Source organism: Cyprinodon variegatus, unplaced genomic scaffold (genome assembly GCF_000732505.1).
Source record: "Cyprinodon variegatus isolate N-32 unplaced genomic scaffold, C_variegatus-1.0 Scaffold224, whole genome shotgun sequence".
Classification (NCBI taxonomy): domain Eukaryota; kingdom Metazoa; phylum Chordata; class Actinopteri; order Cyprinodontiformes; family Cyprinodontidae; genus Cyprinodon; species Cyprinodon variegatus.
In genome coordinates this window covers 255,853-278,823 of record NW_015150677.1, presented here as the reverse complement: position 1 = coordinate 278,823, position 22,971 = coordinate 255,853, and the positions used below count along the sequence as shown (strand labels likewise).

General features: G+C 36.7%; 2 protein-coding genes across 2 annotated transcripts in view; both read right to left on the bottom strand.

The window, feature by feature from the left end:
- The window catches only part of LOC107088602, a 16,585-nt gene extending 6,054 nt beyond the window's left edge, over nucleotides 1-10,531 (bottom strand). The window contains exons 1-4 of the mRNA XM_015380885.1: nucleotides 10,443-10,531; nucleotides 1,337-1,445; nucleotides 1,130-1,249; nucleotides 943-1,041 (exon numbers count right to left, since the gene is read on the bottom strand). Of these exons, the coding sequence (XP_015236371.1) occupies nucleotides 943-1,041; nucleotides 1,130-1,249; nucleotides 1,337-1,343 (226 nt within the window). The 5' untranslated portion in view covers nucleotides 1,344-1,445; nucleotides 10,443-10,531. The remainder of the gene's footprint in view (nucleotides 1-942; nucleotides 1,042-1,129; nucleotides 1,250-1,336; nucleotides 1,446-10,442) is intronic.
- A 2,818-nt stretch (nucleotides 10,532-13,349) lies between these two features.
- Nucleotides 13,350-22,587, bottom strand: cryz (crystallin zeta). Its single transcript, XM_015380889.1, has 8 exons — nucleotides 22,453-22,587; nucleotides 19,918-20,070; nucleotides 18,820-18,983; nucleotides 17,047-17,098; nucleotides 15,297-15,446; nucleotides 13,932-14,033; nucleotides 13,683-13,778; nucleotides 13,350-13,550 (listed from the first exon to the last, which is right to left on the bottom strand). Exons 1-8 carry the CDS (start codon nucleotides 22,558-22,560, stop codon nucleotides 13,389-13,391), a joined length of 987 nt encoding a protein of 328 aa, XP_015236375.1. The 5' UTR covers nucleotides 22,561-22,587; the 3' UTR covers nucleotides 13,350-13,388.
- Nucleotides 22,588-22,971: the final 384 nt, after the last annotated feature.

Here is a 22,971-nt window from a genome sequence, read left to right as displayed (position 1 = left end):
CCAGGTGGCTTGTGGCAAACTTTAGAATTTTTATGCAAATCTTTTAGAAATGGATTTCTTCCATAAAGGCCAGATTTTTGCAGTATACAGCTGATTGTTGTCCTATGGACAGAGTGTCCCACCTCAGTTGTAGATTTCTGCAGTTCCCCCCCGAGGAATCATGGGCCAATTGGCTGCATCTCTTATCAGTCATCTCCTCATTTGAGCTAAAAGTTTAAAAGGATGGGCGGGGCTTCATAGATTTACATTGGTCTAATACTTCTTCTCTATCAATATTAGTGCTTCCACAGTGCTCCTTGGGATGTCTAAAGCTTGGGAAATAGTTTTGTATCCAAATACAGCTTTAAACTTCTCCACAATGGTATCTCAGCTCTGCTTGATGTGTTCCTTGTTCTTCATGATGCTCTCTGCGCTTTAAACAGACCTCTGAGACGATCACAGAGCAGGTGCATTTATATGGAGACTTGATTACACACAGGTGGATTCTTGTTATCATCATCGGTAATTTAGGCCGATATATTTTACACGCTTAAATTTCGTTCCACTACAAAAAATTTATAAAAAATGATAATTTTACATCTTTAGGTTTGAAGCCTGAAATGTGGCAGAAGGTCAATAAGTTCAAGGGGGCTGAATACTTCTGCAAGGCACTGTATAAATGAATGTGTATTTATATATATATATACATATATATGTAAATAAATAAACCCTACTATTGTAATATGTCAGTTTTATTAATATTAAAATAAACTTACCTTGCCTTTTATACTAATTTCAGACGTTTATTTATGTACAGGTTTGATCTTCTTTCCATAACACATTGAAATCACAGTAAAGCACACACAGTTTTGCAGCTGCAATGTGACAACATGTAAAAAAATATATATATCTAAAGAGAATGAATGCTTCTTCTGCAAACAGCCAGTCCAAATTTGCTCTGACCTATAACTGTGATGTTCCTGAGGTCTGACAGTGAAGCAGGTTGGACCACAGAGATGGAGCCCTCTGTTAGCAGCAGAGCCTGGGTTGAATCTGCAGCATCTGCTCAAAGACACATAAATATCAACCAAACACTTCTTCTCTTCTCCAAGTAGACACTTGGAGAAGAATGAACCTGTGTGTTTCATACCAATGATGTTAGCAAGTCTTTGACAGATAACTGCATCTTTAGAGCAAACCGCGCAGGAAGCAGGACATGATGGGACACGCTGGGCTTTAACAACTGACAGCAGGAGTATCAGCAAAACACCTGCAGACAAATTCAAAAATCTGTGTAAACTCTTCTGTCATTTTCCACTTCATTGTTTCTGGCATTTTGCTGTGAAGGAATCCTCACAGGTCATTGTGTGCTACAGAAGATCCAACATGAAGATGAGGCAGCATCTCTTCCACATGGCTGTCACGCGATACAGCTTCATTACCGTCACAATCATTATCTGTTTAATCTGAAAGCACATTGTGAAAACACTGGGAATTATATCTTTGTACAACTAAAAGTGTAAAACCTCCTGAAAATAAACAAAAGTTGATCAAAATCAGCTATTTGCTATTTGAACTGAGAAAGGTGCTGCACCGTTATGGAAATAATTTAAAGTGAGAGTTTTTATTGATGAAATACAATAAATAAATGCTCCTATGCTGTTAAAAAAAAACCTCTCTCAGGCATTGTGCGCAGGGCTTTCTAGCTGTAATTTGAATATTTCAATTAAGTGTTTAAAGATTCATAAGACCAATTTCTGAGAACGTTTCTGTTTTGTTGCTAGGCAGACAAACAGGACACCAACAGGACAACCAAATACTGAAGCTAATAGAGGCCTATTGTGCTTCTGCTGCAGCTCCTTTCTCTCACAGTGTGACATGATAAAGACGTTTGTGTTACTTTGCAGAACCATCCATCAGGACCAGAGAAAAGCAGCTACCTTATCACAGTGTAGTATCTTTACATCCAAACATAATAAATGTATTTAATCTTTTTAGACTTCACCCAGGCAGCTTTACTGACAAATATAGAAAACGGTTTGAGTCAGTCTTCTCCCTTCATCGTTGGCATGAATTTCAGAGTGAATAGAATGATCATAAAACAGACTGCATGTATTAAAAGGAGAAGTGGGTCTGAATTAATGTGGAACCACATATTTATTTTTAAAGAGAGTTTACAAAAGTGACAGCTCTTTCTCTTTTCTGACCTTTAACTCAGTTTGAGATGTTGGCTTTTTTGGGTTTTTTATTATTTGGGTTATTCATCTGCTTTTTTTTTTTTTTAGATTTAATCATAATTGTTTTAATTTCAGCTGAACAAAGGTGGCGAAAGATTGGACTCCTCATTGAACACCACATTAAAAACGTCTGCAATGACATTGCAAAATATTTTTGGTGAGAAAATACAGGGTATTAGAAAAGCAGTCTTTGGCTAAGAGATCTTACCTCTGTATTGCACATGGAGAAAATCCGATATGCCATGACGGACAGTCTTAAAAAATTCTATAAGATTTGGCAACCATTCATGGACCATCTTGCTCAATTTGATGGAGACCTTGAACAATTTTGAGACTCATAATGAGCCATTCACCTCTTCTTTAATAAAGTCTGTTTTGATTTAAAGTATCAGTGATGCAACAGCATATATCATCATCTTGAATAATACGCCCTGTATCTCCCTGTTATTTTGTTTTATGTCTGTTTATTTATTTGTTTTCTTTTTTCTTTTTTTTTTATTACATAGACATGTGTTATTTCTAATTTATGTTCCATTGTACCAAACTATTTGGAAAACTCTTAATAAATATACTGCCCAATATTCTACCCAATAAACTGCAAGAATTTAGAAGAAACTGTTCAGCAGCTGAACTCCTTTTCCTGCTGTCTTGATGTTTTACCTACAGGTTTAATTAAGGTTTTAGAGTCTGATTTGATTCAAATAAACACATCCCTTATGTTAGGTGTTTTCACTGAGCCTTAAAAACAAAAATGATCAAACCATTGTTAAAAAGAGAGGCTTGGACAAATTGGTCCTTCAGAACTACAGACCTATCTTAAACCTCCCCTTAAACAGTAGGATTATTGAAAAAGATGTATTTCAACCGCTAAATACCTTTTTAACAATGAGTAGCTGCATTGATGTCTTCCAGTCAGGTTTCCGTGCCAACCACAGTACTGAGTCTGCCCTTATTAAGTTTTTCAATGACATCCATTTAAATTCAGATTCTTGAAAAAACACAGTGCTGGTATTACTGGACCTCAGTGCAGCTTTTGATACTGTTGATCACTTGAATTTCATTAGAGCATCTGGAAAACAGGGTCAGCCTTTCTGGTACAGCCCTGGACTGGTTTAAATCCTGCCTGAAGGACAGGGAGCTCTGTGTATTAGTAGGGAATTTTAAATCAGCAGTGGTGTCAAAAGTACACACATTTGTTACTTAAGTAGAAGTATAGATACTGCAGTTTAAAAGCACTCTGGTAAAAGTTGAAGTATAAACTGAGCAAGTACAAAAACTACTTAAAGTATAAAAGTATAAAGTAACATTTAAAAAAGCAGCCAGATGCCACTATATGAATTGAAAGCTAAATTTTTCGACTATATTGAAAAATTATTTGAGATAGGACCAAGGATGAGGGATGTCTTGTTGGTCTCCATCTCCTGATACGCTCTCGCCTGTGTCCGACCTTTCAGACATTTCGACATCTTTTTCTGAATCCGACATTGTAGCATGGCATAGACAATTCACGATTGCAGTTTGAAGAACACCTGCTTGCTTGTGATAAATTTCCTTTAGCTAACCAATGAGTGTTTGCGTTATATGACTCATCCAATGACACTAGTTTTCTCTAGATGTGGATGGAGCTAATGATCTGCATTGGATGGCTCACATGACGTGAAATAAATATCTATAAACATTAAACCGAAGCCAAGAGTAATTTGTAACATTTGTTTTAAAAATGTAAAGAATAGAAAGTACAGATACTTGTGTAAAAACGTAATAAGTAGAAGTCAGAGGTATAAAAAAAAAAAGTAATAGGGTAGAGTATAGATACCTAAAAATTGTACTTAAGTACAGTAATGAAGTATTTGTACTTTATTTCGTTACTTGACATCTCTCTAAATCAGAGACCACAAAAATCCCATTCGGGGTTCCTCAAGGCTCCATTCTGGGAACCCTCTTATTCAACATCTACATGCTTGGCTCAGGTTTTAGGAAACAACCAGATCAGTTACCATAACCATGCAGACGACACACAGATTTACATCACAATGTCACCAACCCTCTAATAGGTTCACCTATTAGAGGGTTGGGTAGATGCAGATATATATGGATGCACCAAAATTTTCTCCAACAGTATAAAAAAACAAACTGAGATAATAATCTTCAGACTAACGGAGGAGAGACTCAGAGTTTGCTCACAGCTTCAGCTACTACAGCTAGAAACCATTGATTATGGCCAAAATCTTGGTGTCATAATTGACTCAGACCTGAACCTTCAGATGCACATAAATCCTGTTAGTAAGTCAGCCTTTTATCACCTGAAGAACATTTCCAGGATTAAAGGACTAATGTCCAAGCAGGTTCTAGAAAAACTAATTCATCCATTCATCTTCAGTAGAATTGATCACTGCAACAGTGTCTTCACAGGTTTGCCTAAAAAGTTCATCACAAAGCTGCAGCTGATCCAGGATGCTGCTGCCCATGTTCTCACTAGAACTAAGAAAGTAGAGCACATCAAGCCTTTTCTGAAGTCCTTCCAAGGCTCAATGAAGCTCAGAGAATAGACTTTAAAATCCTTCTGTTAGTCTTTAAATCACTGAATGGATCAACACCTCAATACACATTTGTTCTCAGTGTATCAACCTCCCATACTACTCAGGTCCCTAGTTCAAGGCTACTCTGTCCACTCAGAACCAGGGGGGGTATTTGCCATTAGGCAATGCCAGGCAGTTGCATATCTGTTTACATGTATAGTTAATACAACTATTCCTTATTTGTGCACATTAATTTTGTTTTTGATAAAAATCCTTTCACCAAAATGCCATCAGAACCTTTATAATATTAAGTGTGAAGAGCAGTGTTGCGTACTTAGAGCTTTTATTGCTATATTTAGCAAATTTTCAGACCCCTCTAGCGCTTTTATTTTAAAAAAGCGGCTAGTGCCAAATCTAGCTACTTCTTTCTGCTACTGGAGACTTTGGCGACAACATATAAAAGCACCGAAATCTGCTCTCCAGAGTAAGTAGATTGGTAACCCCGCCTCCTACTCTCCTCTATCTTGCCTGCTGTCATGATTCATGCAGGTATTATTCATACAAATGAAAAACTGAGAACAGATAAGTAGATCATGGATTTTCTACAGTAAAAAGAAGGAATGTGTTATTTACTTTTGCCGTCGCCTTTTTGGAAACACAGGAAGGAGCAATCAGATAAGTGAGCTTAGTAATTGGAAAAAATCTTTCATTGCTTTTGAGAGAACGAAAAGTTAGCTGAGTGCAAAGCATAGAGAGGAAAACAACAAGAAAAGGGACAAGAAGAGAGGGACGAAACACATAACAAATAATGTATGTCTATTCTTTTAAAATTTCTGTATCTGTATAATGGGTCTGTTTTATGTGTTATCTTCTCAATTCAGAGGGCCCCATGCTTGTTTTTGACTAGAGCCCCAAATTCCCTAAATCCACCCCTGCCCAGAACTTGAACCAAACATGGAGAAGCAGAATTTAGTTCCTATGCTGCACTTATCTGAAACAAACACCCAGAAGACTGGAAAAGAGTTGAAAGCCTGAGTTCTTCTCATTCAAATTTAAAGACCCATTAGTTTAGAAATGCTTTTGACTGTTATACTCCAAATGTTTAATTTGTTTTACTCATGTTTCTATCTTTATTTGCTTTTATTCTGCTTTTATTTTTTATTCTATTTTATTATCTGACTACTGTAAAGCGCTTTGAATTTTTCATGTACTATATTGTGCTATATAAATAAATTTGCCTTTATTTTTTATGTAATATATTTCTTGGTCTATGAGCTTTAAGGGCGTATAAAGTACTCTGGCCAACTGAGTTTTACTTCAGGTGCTATAGATATAAAGCTAAATTTAGGTCTCAAATACACATATACATGTTTGAGTTCTCTTGTGTACATGTTTTTATTATATTATTTGTTGTCTTGGCTTCTTTAGTTTCATTTTCTTATTTTTATTATATCTTCATTATTTTGTGTTTCACAATTCTTTCACCATTTAGTTTTATTGACTTTTTATTGACACCGAATTGATTCTCCTCCCTCAATCATTCAGACAGCACCCTCCGCATCTTTTTACTTTATTGCAGTAATTCCCACGGGCTCCACTGCACCACAGCATGTCAGACGACCAAAAAGAGGGTGGCTGTCTGGATGCATGAGCAGATATTCCATGCATTTATGTCAACTGCCGTAAAACACATTTTGAGATGGTTGACAGAGCAGTGGAACATAGTCTGCATGAATTCAGCACAATTTGTCTGCTTAATTAGTTCTCTCTTCTTTGCCTGCAACTCATTCCCTCTAATTAGGTATTTTGATTTCCCTTTCTTTTCTCTACCCCTGCATCAATGTATATAGACTATGTGGTTATTTTTGTTTTCCAAAGGATCCTTCCGTGACCATGCCTTTTGATAAAAATATCCTTTTTTTGGGGTGGTCCCCTTCTCAAGCTTTGTATCCACTTGTACATTTTTATTAGTTCTGTCTATTTTTATGTATTATTCTGTGATGATGCATGGGTCCTTAAAAAAAACATGACAATGCACCCCCTTAAATGGCTGCATATTGTTTGAAGCTGCAGAGGCATCAGTTCATACATTTTTTTAAGTGAGATACCTAAAAACCACCATGATCCCAGCTGATAATAAAATAAGAAATTGATCATAAACACTATAGTTTACCTCAACAAAGACAAGGCTTTCGCTGAGAAAGAAAAAAAATGACACCCCATTGAATAATATAGCTGCCTATGGACAGGTGAAAGAGAGAAGTTTTATAATTAATTCCCAAGTGTCCACCATAGTAGTGGTAGCATCATGCTGAGGATCCTCCCCAATATTTGCACTGCTGGAATGTTGCAAAAAATAATAAAGTTGGTGGAATCTTAAATTCTGCAATTTAACATGAGATTAAACAGCTGTAGGGTTAAATGTGGGACTTTCTAACCCAGAATTAGTCCAGAAGCTACTAAATGGCTCTGTAGTTTTTCAGCATTTATTCAAACATTAGTGACAGTTGATGTTTACATCGAGGCCGTGTTTGTTATTTTGATCATGGGTTGATTTAGGAAAAATGCAAACATTCAAATGTTTTTTGTTATTTGTTACAGTCTTATATTCCTGGGCATAGTTAAAAAACCATTCTTAATATAATCAAACTGCAATAAGAAAACAGTGAAAAGCACAATGATCTCATTGCATCATGCATGCAGCCTATTTACACATAGAGAGGAAATACCAAAGAAACGAAAGAATCTGTTTATGAGTTCTAGAATTATCTGATACGGTGGAAAAAAAGCTTGCTGTTAATCGTGTCTGTTTGGTAAAATATGACCAAAAGCACTCTGTGAATGCATAACTCTGACCATGATGCGCTCATAGACGATTACTGTGCTGCAAGAAATAAATAACATATGTTTTGGAGACGGTATGTGTGGGAATGTTCATAAACACGGGCTGACTTAAGAAAACACCCAGTCTGAAAGTTTGGAGCAAAAAAAAAATCTGATCTAAAGCATGCTGCCAAAACAAGACAAGAATTTCTGAGGAGAAAAACAGAAAATTAAAGCTCAGGTAATTATGTTGCCTGACGAAGAACACCTCTGAGGTTCGTCTCGGAGAAAAATGTAGTTTAAAACATCCCCTTGGAGAAAAAAAAGTCCTTAAAACATTTAAGCCTCAGAAATGATTTTGCAACATCAACGTTATTCATGCCAGGAAGAAACACACATTTCTTCATCAAAATAAGATTAAAGGTTTGTGAAACATCCAAGCATGAATCTTTTTTCATCTGAGTTTTTGTGGGCTGACTCTTCCTGAAATCCTTATTTAGGTTAAATCTAATTTCTTGTTTCACATCTTTCCTTCATTTATTTTTATTTTTCCTCTGCATATTGTTATTCATTTTTGTCCTCTTTACACTTTAAACATACAGAAATAAACTCCAACCATACAACTAATAAATATAAGAATACATATTGACAGGAACACTTTAATAAGATATTTTACCTATAAGGTTCACCTTTTAACCTTATTTAATTCATATCCCTAGCAGACTTAGCTTTAAGCTAAGAGAGTACGCTTTTGTTTAAACAAACATTCAGCCATTCAGGACATAAATCTTATAGAGAATCTGCAGAATGATCTATAGATTAGTGTGGAGGTTCTCAACAGGGGGTTCATGACCCCTATGGGGTCCACAGAGGTACTGCATGGGGGCCACAAAATTTTTGGCTGATTAGACTTTTTTTTATATCCCCCCTGCAATTTTTCTACTAATTGAAATGTCTTTAAATCCACATTAACATGAATTCAACACACTTTAGTAAACAGATAAATGGAGGCAGAACATCTCTTTCAGTCTTCAATGCACACATTCAGCGGCACACAGGAGCTCTTTCAAGCTGGGCACCGTTTCATTTGCAACACCTGTCCCATCAACTAGGAATCAGAAATACTTAAATAATCCCAGGGAGAAAATATTTTCGTTACATGACTCCATCTGTAATAGAGTGACTATAGGACCAGTTTGATATAACACAATTTCATGCAATATGCAATGTTATATATAATTAGGGGGTCCCCGCTCCATCTCACCATCAGTTTGGGGTCCTTGGCATGGAAAAAGTTGAAGGCCCCTGGATTAGGGTAATGGCAAGGAGGTCTTCTAAGATTGAAGACTGAAAGTTTTTCAGCTAAAGATAAATCATCATCATCATCATCATCATCATCATCATCATCATCATCATCATCATCATCATCATCATCATCATCATCATCATCATCATCCTGATCCCAGCAGATACATACAAAACGCTGGAAGAGGTTGATTAATGTAATTCCTATGAACATTGTCTATTGTTTTTTTTTGTTGTTGTTGTTTGTTTTTATTCTGCTTTTATTTTTCTTCTATCTTATTATCTAATTCATGTAAAGCACTTTGACGTGTCCATGAACTAAATCGTCTGATACAAATAAAATTGCCTTGCCTTATTGATAATTGAAAAAAAAATCTTTGAAATGTCATTTTTACTAAAAATATCCTTTTAATAAAAAATTAAAAAATTAAACTCAAATTGGCACTTCATTTCCATTGGTTTGTTTTCTGTCCTTTAAGATGTGCTGGTCTAGTATCTCTGGTTGATATCATTTTTAATATAAATTGGTCCAGTGTATGAATAACTGTGGGTTTTGAATGTATTATAATGCCTGTTTTTAGTTGGATTGTGGACATTTTATTATGTTCTTTGGCTGCTTTTGACAGTGGCTCTGTAGCTTTTGCACTTTTTTCAGTCATTTCCTGTAATGGAAGCCTTTCTAATTTTTTTTACAGACTTGTAGGTTTTTGCGGCATCTAAAAATCCACTTCCTGTTTTCACATTGGCTAGAAAGGTTAGAAGAGAGAGAAGACTTCTTAGTCTGTTTGTCTTTATCAGCACATCTCAATCAGAAAGTTATGTTCTATTTTAAACCAATTAAAAAATATGTATTTTTGGTAACTTGAATAACCTTTTTTTTATTACAAGATAAATGAAGAAAACTTTCAGTTTTCCAAGGATGCACATTAGTAGTTAGGCGAGCACAGGAATAATCTAAACAGAAAGAGTTCCACATATGAGAAAAAGGTTTTTCATTTTTAATGATTATTTCTTTTTTGAGTACATGCAGTTAATTAGTCAAGTTTCTCTTTGTTTAGAGGTAATAACATTTCTAAAAAAAAAAAGTTCCTGAACCCACTCAGTTTATTCTTTTTTTTTTACTTTTATGTCAGCAGGTTCTCTTTTATTGTTAATCTGCAAACTAAAACATTAATAAAAATGTTTTCACAGCTTTGGTGGACGTTGTTAGAAATGAAAAGGTATGATATATGTGGGTTTATAGGCATGTGGTAAATAAAGCTCACTGTTTTTACCCCAAACAGACTTCCTAGATGCTTGATAAAGGTTTTAAATCATGAGGTTGTTTCTATCTATAAGCTGCCAGATTTAAAGACATATAAATCTATCTTTGCCACTCATTCTAATGGCAGCTTTGACATCCGCAAAACAAAGACTAAAATATATTAAGTTTTCTCAAATACTAAACAGAGCTTTAGATGAAAAAGTAAAAATATTTTTCTGCCTATCCTACAGAAAATATTTTATCTTCTATGCTACTAATCCCAATAAGAATAGAAGTTATTTTTGATCATCATTTGATGAGATTCCGACTGCTTACCTTTTTGATTACAATGCAAAGCCCTCCACAGCTGAAGATAGTTATAAGTCACATACCGGTCCATTAGAGCAACATGCATGTCTGACAGCTGGATTAAAACCAGTTGTTATTAACTGGTTGCCACAGAGCCCTGAGCATGTTTGGGGTGTGTGTTGGGTTACCTGACTGGCTTCTGAGCATGCTCAGCAGGGCTAAATGTCACCTGAGAAACCCAGGTGTCATGTCCGCCTCAGAGGGGAGCCTTGGACTCATGAGAGCCAATCCTGTGTTAAGCATCATCAGGTTCTGTGGAATGCAAGCATTTACTTTCATTAATTTATTAATTCATGATTCACGGCTAATACGAGTGTTTGAAAAGAAAAAAAGTCTAAATGCAAGATATAAATGTAGCAGTAAAACTTCCTGAATCCTGTCTCTGGGACTTTTCCATATTTTAATGTTACAGCCACAGCCCTTTATGTAATGGGTTGTGTGCACCTTTTATAAAATTACACAAAGAAGAGGGAAGTTTTCATTTTTTTCTTCCAATCACATTCAGAAATTTGTGGCATACATTTTTATTTAGCCCCCGTACTCATTGGCTGCTGTACTAAAAACAACTCCTACAAAGTGCCTTAAAAGTGCCATATTATTTTAAATTTGTAAATAAAATACTGTATATTATCACTGAAGATGCTGTTTGTGCAGGAAAATTCCTCTCAGATTAGGTAGATTGGCTTCACAAAATAATCTTTTATTCATTCAGCCATCCTCTGGGTGAGCTGCCTTTCCACACCCCTGTCCTCCCGAAGGCCACACCCCGAAAATCTGCAACCATGACAACCTGTCAGTTTGTAAAGATAGCCTAAGAGCACAACATAATGCATTAGATGAAGGCCATAGATTGACCTTATGACATCATAAGGGGAATGCTTTTCAAGCAGAGCATTTTCAGCACACATTAGCCAAGAGGTGGAGAAAGGCAGTTATAGAGGTGAAAGGGTCTTCTTCATTTGTGAATCTCATACACAGGCTTCAGGAAACATAAAACTGTTACAAAATGTTTATAATGTGAAATTTGCATAATACGGGATCCTTTAATAGACATCTTCCTTGCGATTTGATCCAAGTGTGTCGTCTGTTCCTGTTTGGCTGTGATACCTGGTGCTGCTGCTATCCACACTTTTGTTTATAGATGTTGGAGATCGGCCTGTTTTTCACCGTAGTCCTGTTTCTCTGTGACTGTCTGGATGTGCTCTCTTCATCCACTGACATGAGAGCTGGCTTGGAGCTCGCCTGGCTGGCTGTGTGTTTCCTGGATGGGGCCGCCTTTTACAGCTGCTTTTTGTATCTCTGCTTCCATCTCCTTGAACCCCAGTCGGCCTCAGCAGATGGCCGCTCACACTGAGCCTGGTTCTTCCTGTTAAAGGGGAGTTTTTCCTCTCCACTGTCGCTACAAGCATGCTTAGTGTGAGGGATTGCCTTCCAGTCAATAAGTCGATGCAATCAACTTAGGGTTAGGGTTAGATTTTTCCTTAGATAGAAAACTTTGAATCAATTTGACTGTACGATCTGGTTGAACTGTAAAGTGCCTTGAGATGACGAGTTGTGAACTGGCGCTATATAAATAAAATGAATTGAGTTTAAATCCAAGCAGCATCATAAAAACCGAAGAACACAGCAGAACGGGTGGGGTTTAAGTTCAGAAACAATATCCTAAATAAATCCTAAACATCTCATGAAGCTACAAGATATAGTTTTTGGGCCAAAATGCTTCAGGTGCCAGAAGTCTAATACTGCACATCCCGCTGAAATCAATAATTCCCATGGTGACGCATAAGGATGGCAGCATCATGCTGTGTTAGGTAGGAAGAGTTGGAGCTAAATGCAGGGCAATGCTGAAAAAATAACATTTTTGTGGATGAAAGACTTGAGAATAGATAGGGGAATGTTTTCCTTTCAGCAGTATATAAATCCTAAAGATACAGAAAAAATACAATTCATCCAATCTGTGGCAAAACGTTAAAATCAGTGTTCAGAGTCTCTCTAAATACTGTGACAGCTTTTGCAAAAAGCATTGTGCAAATCTAGAGACATCTAGTCTCTCGATGTGCAAAGATGGTAAAGACTTAACTACTGTGAACGCTGGGTCTGAGCATTTACTCAGGGGATGAATGCATCATTCTTCAGATAGGCATTAGAGACACATTTTGAAAAATACATATTTTTATCTCTCCCACTACACAATGATGAAATTCTTAGTTTAAATCTGTCACATTATAGTGCAATAAAACACAGTGAAGCTGTGGCCATAATGTGATATTAAAAGAATTCCAAAGGGGTGTGAATACTTTTGTAAAACCACAGCTCTTAAAATACAAACAAACAGATGCTGGTGGAAGAAATGGGCTTTACGTGTCAAAATCTACAGCCTCATTTAAACCCATCCTTTCTATTCATTCCAGTTATCAGCCTTACCATAACATGGACCTTATGAAAAGTATGCGTTCAGCTTAATTTATCCCTGATTCTTAACAAGGTGTTTCTGTGTTGAACAGGCTTCAAAATTATTCTGCATAAGTTAAAAAACATCTAATGTGAATTGGCAGCTGTTTGAGCTCTCTGCAGGAGTACTGTTATATTTAATAAATTCAGCTTTGCACTCCAAAGGGACTCGGTTTTCAGATTAAAAGTACCTTTTGAAGAATAACAGCCATTTTCATTTAGTCAATATTTCAGTATTTTAATTAATATATATTTTATATTTTTATTGCTTGAAGGAAATATTCAATATTTTGTTTATTTATATAAAAATCATCATAATTATAATAAAGTTTTAAAAAATCATGTAATTTATCTTTATGACATGTTTCACATTATAATTAGATTTCTTCTTTTATTTTTTTTATTGAACATTAATATATTCGATCCTCCCTGAATTGACCCTTACTCTAGTAAATCACTATATTACATCGTCAGAACAATTTTCCCAGCTGCCCCGGGACTCTCGATGATGTCATGGTGGGCCTGGGCAGCCTTCTCCAGCGGGTACTGGGCACCAACAACAGGGCGCAGCCATCCAGCCTCCATCCCAGCAAAGAGCAGCGCTGCACACTCCTTCTTCTCCTCCTGACAGGACACATCATAAATGTTTCATTACTGGTGTCGGCGAGCAATGTTGTTGGATTCCTAATTGTCATTACGTTTAACTACAGATTTTTTAGATGTATCTACAAAAAGTTAGAACATTGAGGACAATACCGGTGTGGAGAAGAAAATGGCTACTCCCATGATGCTGCTCTCTTTGACCATGGTGTCTCTGGGGTTGATCTCTATAGGGCCCCTTGAACCAACAACCTACAGGAAAAAAGAAACTAGAAATAAACGAAAAAATACATTTCAGGATATAAAAAATATTGCTGAATCTGCTGAGAGCTTCAAACCAAGTTTAAAGCCCACAGAGACAGTTATAACCCAGGCACAGGGACCCTAAAGTGAAACCCTGCAGACCGTGACTCGTCCTCCGTAGGCCAGCAGCTGGAGGTCTTTGCTGAGGTTGACGTTGGACAACATCTCCACGATCACGTCCACACCCCGGCCCTCTGTGGCCTCCTGGAAACCACAAACACACACCCCAGTGGTTCTGTATCCATTACAGTGCAGCATAGAGATCTGATCTTCAAAAAATAAAAAAAAACTAAGAAACAAAGTCTAATTTTTGGCTAAAGTTTCAAATCATCAATCAAATTCTTGTATCTAACAAAGGAAACCCAAGATCAAAGTATTTTTTATGAATATTCTATCAAAGGACCAATCCAAATAGTTTAAGTGAAAATATTCCTCTTGTTCTTGTTGAATGATGAATTAACTTTGATTAACCACAGTTTTGGTTTGTGGGAAACTAAACCACGTGTAATAATTGCCCAACCTGTTAAAAAAAAAAAATGAAGAAATCACTTTTACAGAAACCCGACTGACTGCATGAAGCACAAGATCTTAAAAAACAACATTATAGAATCTAAAGAAATTCAAGAATTATTAGTTATACAAGAATAGAAAACAAGGAACTAAGACATCATTAGGAGTTCATCGACCGCTTAAGGAGGTCATAAGAGAAGCAGAACAACGGTAATCACTGCAGATATTTCTGTTCAAATATCAAATATATCATACTAACGGTATGAAAAATGACTTTTAAATAAAGTTTGATTTAAGGTCAGATAGGAGTGAGAAAAAATGGCACCTTAGAAGGCCGTAAACAATACTGAAACTTAATCCCACAAACTGATGAGCCCCAAGATTTTAGGTAGAATGTTCTATAAAAAGCCTGACAGTCAAACATGGTGGCGGCAGTGTGATGGTTTCCCTAGGATCTCAATCCATGGGTTTTGTGATATGCAGCAGCATTGCTCCAAGCATTTTTTGAAGGGGACTGTGTCCAAGTCTGGACTTAAATACGATTTCAATGTGGCATAGCCCTGACCAGGCCATTGGCGCCCCGAAATACCCCCAATATAGTTAAATTAAAACGATCCTGCAGAGAAAAGCCATGTCAAAGACTCATTACTAATTTGCACAGATTCTTGATGGCTGTTCTTGGCACCATAGGGGGTAAAAGCAGTTACTAGGATTAGACAGAAACTACAATACTTTTTCATTTAAGATTGCAAGACGTTTTTTTTACATATATATATATATATTATATTATAATTCAAAAAATTGCTTTCTGGATTTACTAAGATGTTTATATGCTGTTAAAATATGTTTGACGATCTGAAAATTTAAGTGAGAGGAAAAAGTAAAACCTGAAGAATTCAATAAGGGCATTTTGAAAACATGGTGCGACTTGCGAGTCCATCCTGTGTGGGTCAGTACCAGGATTTTATCCATATATCCCTCTTCTCGATGATTAAAAGCCAAGTGGGCTCCATTGCCAAGGGCCAGCTTCATCCCTTCAGGTGTCCCCGCCGTCCCCAGCACCCTGAGGCCCAGAGCCCGGGACAGCTGGCACGCCGCCACGCCCACCTGTTAGTAATATTTCATATTATCTTTACAGTAACAATAGAAATACAAACACACAATCATATCCTATTATTAATTTTTATTTTTTATTTTATCTTTAATTTTAATTTTTATATACTCTAATAATCCCAGAGGGAAATTACTTCTCTGCATTTAACCCATCCCCTTGGGGAGCAATGGGCAGCCATTGTGCAGCGCCCGGGGAGCAGAAAGGGGAGTGGTGGTGGTTCTGGAGCTTGAAATCCTGAGGTTGTGAGTTTGAAACCCACTCACAAAGCCAATCTTGTTCTCTAAGCAAGACCCTTAACCCCCGATTGCTCCCTGGGCGCCGCACAATGGCAGCCCACTGCTCCCTGACGGGATGGGTTAAATGCAGAGGTAAATTTCTCCAATGGGAGATTAATAAAATTCAATTATTATTATCTGTAAGACTAAATATCAGCAGATTAGAGGCACAAATATTAAATACATGTTCAGCTTTACTTTTTAACTGATTATAAAAGTAGAAAATCGTTACAAATATTTATATTTACGAAAACCTGGGGACACACAAAGACAAGAACATGCATTCCTCTGAGATGCTTGGTCACAGGTAGGAATTCTGGAGCTAATTCAGACATGACATCCTAATGCCTTTACTTTATAAATTCCCTATTTTTTAGCTAAATACTGGTGAAAAACTGGTCTGTACTGAAGATAACCTACAGTGCAAGACTTTAAACTACAATGTTTGACAAAAGCTTTAAACAAAAAATGTACAAAAAGAATAAAAAATTATCCCTCTCATTGTAGACGCCATTACATTAGACTTTTATTCAAAAGCTGTTTACCTATAAGTGAGTTTGCTCTGATTACATGTCTGCATATAAACCACTCTGTTGGACTAGTACTTAAAGCAAACACTGCCCCCTAATGGCCACATGCTTTATCTGCATCAGAGAGCAAAGCTCAGCTGCTGGAGAGAATCTAAGTATTTCTGTAGTGAGATATCCTGATGTGGAAATAACGCATCACTGGCTGCATTTAACAACTTTTATACTGCTTTTATGAGGAACGCAGTATTTTTTGTTGTTTTAACAGAGATATGATCAATGGTGTGAGCCACAGTCAGTAGCTTTTTATTAAGTAAGGCTGAAGAGGAGTGGGGAATCTACCAGTAACACTGTGGAGAAAACCTTTACGTTCAACAGTAAAATCCTGTAGCTATAGTGATAATAGTGCTAGAGATGCTAAAGTAGCTGAGGGTTTGCTACCTGATCGAGCTAAAGGAGAGAAAGCAGGATATCAAATCTCTGGATGCTCACAAACAACCTGCTCAGAGGTTGGTGTCTTGTTTTTTCTGCTCCTTTGCTGCACTGACAGGTGCTGTAATTATGTTTGTGCACCATCATTACTGACACTCATTTGCTTTGAACTATCTTCTTGTAAAATAAATAAATAAATAAATATGAGAGGTCTAAAAAGCAAATAGTGAAAATAGTTTAAGGATGAATCTCTAGTGGCTTTAAAATGGCTACTGGGATGCTTCTCTGATCAGAATCTGAGTTGTCTTGTCTGTTTGGGGCCTTCTTGGACCTTGAGAAACAATCAGGAAGCCTCTCACCCCTCCACTGGCTCCATGGATGAGAACCGTCTCTCCAGCTTTAGCATGAGCTCTGCAAAAACCACAGAAAGGCAACAAAAAAATGAAACCTTTTTATAAAACACAACATAACCATAATTACCAAGGTCACAGCTCATTTCCTCTTTGACTAGAACGTTTCCTGTAGAAAAAGATAATTAAGCTGCAAAAAAATCTTGGAAAAGAATGAAACTACAAAACAGAATTTGCCCTCCAAACACATTTGTATAGTAAATCTATAGCTAAGAGGTAGCTCCTTATAATAGGATTTCAGATTTTAAGACAGAATATTGTTTCCTCAGCTGTAAATTAAAATAATGATGGTTGGCAATAGATCAGATTTCTGCAGGGTTTCACAACGATGCTGTAAATAAGGTGTCCACCAGAGGGCGCTGTTACCTAATTCAAAATAACAGCTGTAGTGTTTGTAAGATAACCTCTGTTTTACTGCCTCTTTTAGATGCCTATGGCCCCCAAAATCTCTGATATTACAGCTTTATTTACTTGAAGTTAGGAGCTTAAACTTTGTTTTTCTATTAAGAGCAAACGACTCATTAAATATTTGCAAATATAAAAATGAAAACTTGTCAAATAAGGCAAACCAGTAATAGGAAATCAATTAATGCTATTAACAAAACTGTTCTGAATTTTACTTAAATATTATATTTTGGTATTGATAAATAACAATAAAAGCAGAAAATATTGACTCAAAAAATTTCACAAGGACTGCATATCATTCATAAAAGTTGAATATTACGAAGGCCATGTTAAAATAAGAATTCTAACTAACCTTTGGGATTAACAAAGTATTTCTCAATCGAATTGAATTTTGTTAAATATGATTCATTCATGGCATTTGTTTTGTCTTGTGTAATAAAGATTTTATTTATTTATTTATGGGTTATTCAATTATAATGTCTGTAAATACTATTGTTATTAATGTTCAACATCAGTCTAGCTTGACAAAAAGTGAAAAACAACCCCGGTTGTCCCTGAACTCTGGAATTACCTTTAAGGTTTTTCCTCATCCTTCTCAATGAATACTAACATTACATTAAGATCCATGGATTACTTAAAAACATTAATGGAAGTTCAATGTGATTGTCAACCGAATGAAATGACACATCTAAAATACTAGATCTAAAAGTGTTGGTTCAGAGGGGCGTGGCAGAAAAGGAAGTAGTAGTTTTTGCATTTTAATTTACAAAAGCATTCTACATTAAATATATTTTTATCCTCATCTTCTTTGTAATTATGCACTCGTTTATGTAATAAATAACCAAATAAAAGGCAGAGGGCTGGGGTGAACAACGCTGCATCTGATCATCTTTTTTCTCCAGTTCCAAAGAAAATCCTAAAACAAAAGTCCCTACATAGAAATCTGTGTCTAGACAAAGCAGTCACCATGTGCCAGTACAGAAAATGTAATAAATGTATTATGATTGTGCAAATATATAGATACAAAATCATATGGAGATGTGAAAACACACCAATAAACTCTCAGGTTATTGGCCAGCAAGTGAACAAGAAAGCTCAGGAAAACAAGGTAATAACAATATTTAAATTTTTGGCTTTTTTCCAACACTCCACTGCTATTCAACTGTCAAAATGTACATAGATGTATTTTTTTTTTTATCATGTTCTGCAGGAGTATGAATATTCTTTCAGCTTTCTGAGTATTTGCACGCAGAATAAAAGCTGTGCAGATCTATTTAAACCCTGAATCCTCTATGTCATGGAAAGGTTTGTTCTTACTTGTGAACCAGGGCTCTGTAGGCAGTGAAGTAAGGAATGCCTATGGCTGCTCCCTGTGTGAAGTCTAAAGCATCCGGCAGCTTGTGAACACAGTCAGCCTCTGCTACAGCATAGTCTGCATAACCTCCAGACACTGTGGCGGTGGTGAAGACACGATCCCCTGCCTGGAACAAAAAAAATATAAATCAATCACCTGATGTGGGAGACTATCTCCAGACTGATTTAGCTAAAGTTCCCTGAATGATTGTTTTAAATAAAAAAAGAAAACAGAACATTTTTAAGGATTTATTTCGAATGTACTTACACCTGCTGACAGAAATAAGAAAACTTACAAAGGCCTTTGTCTTCCTCTGACTAATATGGACATATACCGAGAAAAATACTAAATTAGGACACACCTGCAATGTCCACCCTTATAATGTCTGCTTTTAAATTGTACACAAGCTTACAGTATGTGACCAATTTAAGGTTTGCAAAAGAGAAATGTGTTATTTACACAGATCATTCCAGCAAAACATCCTGATACAAAATGAGAGGTACGGAGGTGGAGGTATCATGGTTTAGAGACACTTTCCAGCATAAGAACCTGGTTACCTCTATGTTATAGAATCAAAGGATGTTTGAAGTAAATGTGTTTTGATATAAATATGGCAAAGCATGCAAGTAAAACTACCTGGGCTGAATGAATTTGGTGAAATAAAGGGTCCTGGTCCCAGGCAGAGTCTAGGTCTGGGTTTAATTAAAATGCTGTAGGGGTAACTTGAACTGGCGGAATAGGCAATAATCCCCTCCCCCATATATCTACAAGGTGAAAGTATGGAGCCGGGAAAACATTCCTCAGAGGAACAAACATGGATATATTAAGATTTTAGGGATTTTATTTCAATAAAAAAGGATAAAATGAGCTACTAGGGGAAATATGTTCAAACTGTTTTCCTTCCAGAAGACACATCTTTGTCTATAACAAAAATAATTATGTTTAAATTATATGATTTTCATTCTTTTCCCCCCAAAATATGAAAAAAAGATAGATATTGATATGTGGTAATTTCTTTAAATAAAAACAAAATTAATGCTGTGTTTGGTTTATACTGCGACCTTAACTGCGCTGACTCCTTCTCCAACAGCATCCACCACTCCTGCTACATCAGAGCCAGGCGTGTACGGCAGGGCGGGCTTCCGGGCGTACGATCCAGAGCGGATGTATGTTTCCACGGGGTTCACTCCACAAGCCTGGACTCGGATCAGTACCTACATCACAGAGATCTTAAATACGTTTTAGAAGTACCTTATCAGAGCTGGGAACCAGTTAAAAAGTATTATTCTATCTTTTTTTTTTTTTACTTTAAGCCTTAAGTGAAATTATTCAGATCCCTGCCAGACTGAAACAGAAAATGATTTTCCCTCCCATGAGAGGTTTGCTTTGCCATTAGAAAGTCATCTCTAAAAATACGCAACACAAAAGGAATATTTATTCTGAAACACAGATAGCCATCTGTTTTTGTTTACTGTTGATTAAAAAATGGCATGTCAATAATCAGTGTTACCATTATTTATGTAAAAAATCTATATCAGCATTACAGCAGCAAAACCCACAGATTATTTTTTGTTTAGTGCTGAGCTCCAGCAGGTCTGATTATCCATATCTATAGCTCCCTTCACAGATTCTCCATAGCAATCAACCCTTCAGAATAAACACGCTGAAAAGACTTTTAAACTGCCAGGAGTCTGTATATTATGGGCTTTAATTATTATTCTTACATAAGCACATAAAACTGTGATTATGACAAACAAAATCCTAATCATGTGGTTCTTTTCTATGGCCAAATTATTACTAAATTAAAACAACTTGAATCATTTTGTAATGGCTTGCCTGATTTTAAAATATTGATCATACTTGTTTAACCTTATATCCTTTACGTGTCATCCAGTGATCTCCTATTTATTCACTGGATTGCCGATAGGCTGCTAGTAGTGCAGGGTGCTGTGACGTCACCAGTCGCCATATTGGTACTCCCTAGTCAGACCATTCGCAAATGTAAAAAATGTGTCTGTTACCGGATCAACAACAATAATTTTCTCATTTTCAGGGAGGTTTAAGACTTTTGAAATAAAGATAGATTCCTCACTTTGTCACACACTAGCTGTTTCATGCCATATGTAGACTATTCCTAAAAAAATTAAAAGCAATCCACTGGACTTGGTTTCCTAGTTTGAAGACGTGTCGCTTCCCATCCAGGAAGCTTTTTCAATGTCAGGAATAGCGTTGAGTTCCAGGTTTTATACAGTCGCCCAACAAAGGCTTGTTTTGTTCGAACCAAGTCCAGTGAATTGCTTTTTGGAATGACTATGACCTGGATGGCTGAGAACCTTCACCAGCATATGTAGACTACTGTAATATTTGGTAGCAAATAGGCACATTACATTGCATATTCAGTATGACGTCCATGAAGTCTATAAATAATATAATATATTATGCAAATCTATGACAACAGAATTGATGTGTAAATGGAGCATTCTGCTTCATTCTCTCTCTATTCTCCTACTCTGCAGAATCTGTTAGTTCAATCTCTAACGTTATGCTCTGTCTGTTCCTGTTTGGCTGTGACTCCATCCTGGAGAGAAATATCAGCTGTGCTGCCGCCATCAACACTTTTGTTTATAGATGTTGGAGATTGGCCTGTTTTCCAGTGTAGTCCTGTTTCTCTGACTGTGACTGGCTGGATGTGCTCTCTTCGTCCTCTGACATGGGAGTTGGCTCGTAGCTTGTCTGCCTAGCTGTTTGTTTCCTGGACAGGACCGCCTTTTACAGCTGCTTTTGTATTTCTGCTTCTGTCTCCTTAAACCTCAGTCGGTCTCAGCAGATGGCCGCTCACTCTGAGCCTGGTTCTTCTGGAGGTTTCTTCCTGTTTAAAGGGTGTTTTTTTCTCTCCACTGTCGCTACAAGCATGCTTAGTGTGAGGGATTGCATTCAGGTCAATGCAATCAAGTGGTTTTCCTGAAATAGAAAACTCTTAATCAATCTGACTGGATGATCTGGTGAATTGTAAAGTTCCTTGAGATGGCATGTTTTGTGAATTGGCGCTATAGAAATAAACTGAATTGAATAATAGTGTAGTCTGATATTAAGAATATTACACACACACACTAGCTGATGATGTGCCAAAAGGGCTAAATTGATGATGTACATGTATTGATTACATAGTTATGGTAATTTCATTACTTTAAATGGCATTTTTAAAGTGCGACTCAGTGACAGTGGGGAGTACCAAGATGGCGGCAGGTGACTTTAATTGCAAAAAAAAAAAAAGGTCTAAAGCTGCAAAATCCTTCGCATGAACTCTGACCTCAGCCTTGCAGAATGATAGTTAAATCAGGTCACAAATATTACTTAATAACCTCCAAGTACAGAAGACTTTATGAAAGCAAAAAAGATATCGGTGTAGTGAGATCAATGTGTTGTTTAGATGTTTTTTTACAAAGAGGAAAGCAAAGATTAACACTCATGTCAGAGCTGTTAATGATTGAGAGCTCAGGCTGCAGCTCCTCTGTAGTTGTTATTGTGGCTAAACTTCCTCTCCTCCACCTGCGAACTGTGACCCGCAGAGCCTCGCGTGCAGCGGGGTGTCTCACCTGTCTGTGTCCGGCCTGAGGGACAGGGACATCCGAGCACAGCCTGAGGACAGACGGAGCACCAAACTCACTCACTCTGATGGTTCTCATTAGTCTGATGCCTGACATTTCTGCACTTTAAACTGGAGGTTGTTCTTCTTCACCAAAATATTTCAGATTTGGCACAACAGCGCCCTCTACTGTACGTTTGGTATATTGGTTCGCGATTATTTAAATTCTAGTCTGCTGTATATTGTTGAAGCTTTTCTAGTTAATGTTACCAAATACAAAAGAAAATACACAATCTTTAAAAAAAAAAAATCACATTTGATACTTCATTCTTGTTTATTTTTATTCAGAACTCAAACAGACCTTATAACCATCACTGTTCCCAACAACCTCAGTAAGTTGTTACATTCATGCTGATTTTGCACAGTTTCTATCTTAGTCAGTTAAATAGCATGCTGCTGTCATTTTGCACATCTCTGATGTTGCTGCTATTTTCAAATATCCATTACTGTAAAAATGTCCATCGCTCTA

What these genes read in the sequence shown, in the direction of transcription:
- cryz (XM_015380889.1), bottom strand. Translation starts at nt 22,560, where the DNA reads ATGTCAGGCATCAGACTAATGAGAACCATCAGAGTGAGTGAGTTTGGT. An exon ending in CTCAGGCCGGACACAGACAG is followed by an intron (nt 20,071 to 22,452) that starts GTGAGACACCCC and finishes TCTGTGATGTAG; the next exon opens with GTACTGATCCGAGTCCAGGC. An exon ending in TACAGAGCCCTGGTTCACAA is followed by an intron (nt 17,099 to 18,819) that starts GTAAGAACAAAC and finishes TGGTTTTTGCAG; the next exon opens with AGCTCATGCTAAAGCTGGAG.